This window comes from Cyprinodon variegatus, unplaced genomic scaffold, assembly GCF_000732505.1.
Source record: "Cyprinodon variegatus isolate N-32 unplaced genomic scaffold, C_variegatus-1.0 Scaffold1530, whole genome shotgun sequence".
In the NCBI taxonomy this organism is placed as follows: domain Eukaryota; kingdom Metazoa; phylum Chordata; class Actinopteri; order Cyprinodontiformes; family Cyprinodontidae; genus Cyprinodon; species Cyprinodon variegatus.
Window position 1 is genome coordinate 30,072 of NW_015151983.1, and position 2,055 is coordinate 32,126.

Genomic DNA, 2,055 nt, shown 5'->3' on the forward strand with positions numbered 1-2,055 from the left:
CCAGATCAGCTTCTCTCATTGGTTGATGACGCGCATCCAGCAGATAAAGATCAATGTTTAACATTTGAGGGAAGTTTCCAGGGGAAACAGGACGTACAATTTGTCATTTTTTAGTAAAGGCTGTTCACATAGCGAGCTAAAAGCCGGGATCAGGCTGGTTTATAGACGAGTCTGTCTGGTGACTTTAATGCTGCTAGGAGGTAAAGTAGTTTTCCTGATGTGCTGAAGATCAGAAGATAAAATGTGATCTCTTACCTGTGCAAAGACTGTGCTGAAGCCAGTCTAGCCGTTTAACTTTCACCTTCCCACCTGGTGGATAAAAACAGGATCAAAGCAGGTAGTGAAGCTAATCAGACAGTTGGATCAGAACCTTAAACTAATAATTCCTCAGTTAACAGATTAACTCCATCAGTCTAAGCTCTAAACTATCTGGTTAGAAACTCTGACTTCAAAGAACTTTCTTTCTTTATCCTTTTCCATCCAGATCCAGATCCGTGGAGCATAGATGCTGCTTCCCCATGTTTAGCTCTAGTTCTGGGTGGACAGAGTGGGCTGGAACTAGAAGACCTGAGTGGTGTGGGAGGTAGATCCACTGGCAACAGATCTGTTATGAATTGAGGTGCTGATCTATTCACTGATTTCTAGACTAAAAGAAGGACCCTATTCTCTGAGCTACAAGGAGCCAGAGGAAGGACTTTAGAACCGGGCAGATGTCATCTACTTTCTATAGCTCTAGTGAGGATGCAGGCAGCAGCATCTGGATCAGCTGTCTGATCTACTTTCTATAGTTCTAGTGAGGACGCAGGCGGCAGCGTCTGGATCAGCCGTCTGATCTACTTTCTATAGTTCTAGTGAGGACGCAGGCAGCAGCGTCTGATCTACTTTCTATTAGTGTTGCACCGATACCGATACCAGTATTGGACGGGGCCCCGATACTGCCCTAAAATGGTGGTATCGGTATCGGCGAGTACCAACAAATAGGGCACCGATACCATTTTGAGAGCCAAAAGTTTATTCAACTATTGTCACCCACTCCTGGTAGGGAATAAAAACTTTTTATTTTTATTATACAGTAGAACTTTTTATCAAACTTTTTATCAAAAAGTTCTACTGGATTCACTTTGTATTAGATTTTTTCCTGCTTCACAAAGGTAGGCAGCAGCTTGACATGAAGCCATGATGGTGATTATTTTACATTATTATGGTATCGGTATCGGCTGATACTGCACAGCCAGATATCGGTGCCAAAAAATGGCATTGGTGCAACACTACTTTCTATAGTTCTAGTGAGGACGCAGGCAGCAGCGTCTAGATCAGCTGCAGCTGTCTGATGGGTTTTTAGGCAAACTAATGCAGACTCTTTTGAGGTGATCAACTCTACTATAGATAACATCTATGATGTTATCTATAGTAGAATCTCAGCATCTAACCAGCGCTCTGATGGGTTCAGAGTCACCTGCTGACATTAGGATGTAAAGCTGAGTGTCGTCTGCATCGTCATGGTAACTGATCTGGTTGTTTGCTATAATCCGAGCATGTAGATGTTGAGCATGTAGATGTTGAGCATGTAGATGTTGAATAGGAGGGGGCCCAGAATGGAGCCTTGAGGAACCCCACATGGGATTATCCTGGCCTCTGATTTAAAGTTCCCTTCTGATCCATAGAAGCTGAGATGATCTGAAGGTTCCCTATTAGAGCTGCCTGCCTGTCAGCCAGAGAGTTATTCACTAAATGAAACGTCTTATATTGTTATATAAAACGTTTCACAGTTATACTGGTGTGTATATATATACATCTCATGAGATGAAAATAAAAAAAGAAGTGGAAAAATATTTGCTTCATAAATGTTTTATGGCCATCAAAATGCTTCATAGTTATTCTATGAATTAATCTGTTACATTTGGAGATTTTTGGAGACGCTGGGGACACCAAAGGTTCAAAACCCCACAGCTCTGGAACCGTCTGAGCCAGAGGTCTGGAACCGTCTGAGCCAGAGGTCTGGAACCGTCTGAGCCAGAGGTCTGGAACCGTCTGAGCCAGAGGTCTGGAACCGTC

At 43.1% G+C, this 2,055-nt stretch overlaps 1 protein-coding gene across 1 annotated transcript in view; it reads right to left on the reverse strand.

Moving 5' to 3' along the window:
- Positions 1-2,055, reverse strand: part of mettl22 (methyltransferase like 22) — a 31,026-nt gene that overhangs the window by 10,427 nt on the left and 18,544 nt on the right. The window contains exon 7 of the mRNA XM_015403629.1: positions 256-309. Within this exon, the coding sequence (XP_015259115.1) occupies positions 256-309 (54 nt within the window). The remainder of the gene's footprint in view (positions 1-255; positions 310-2,055) is intronic.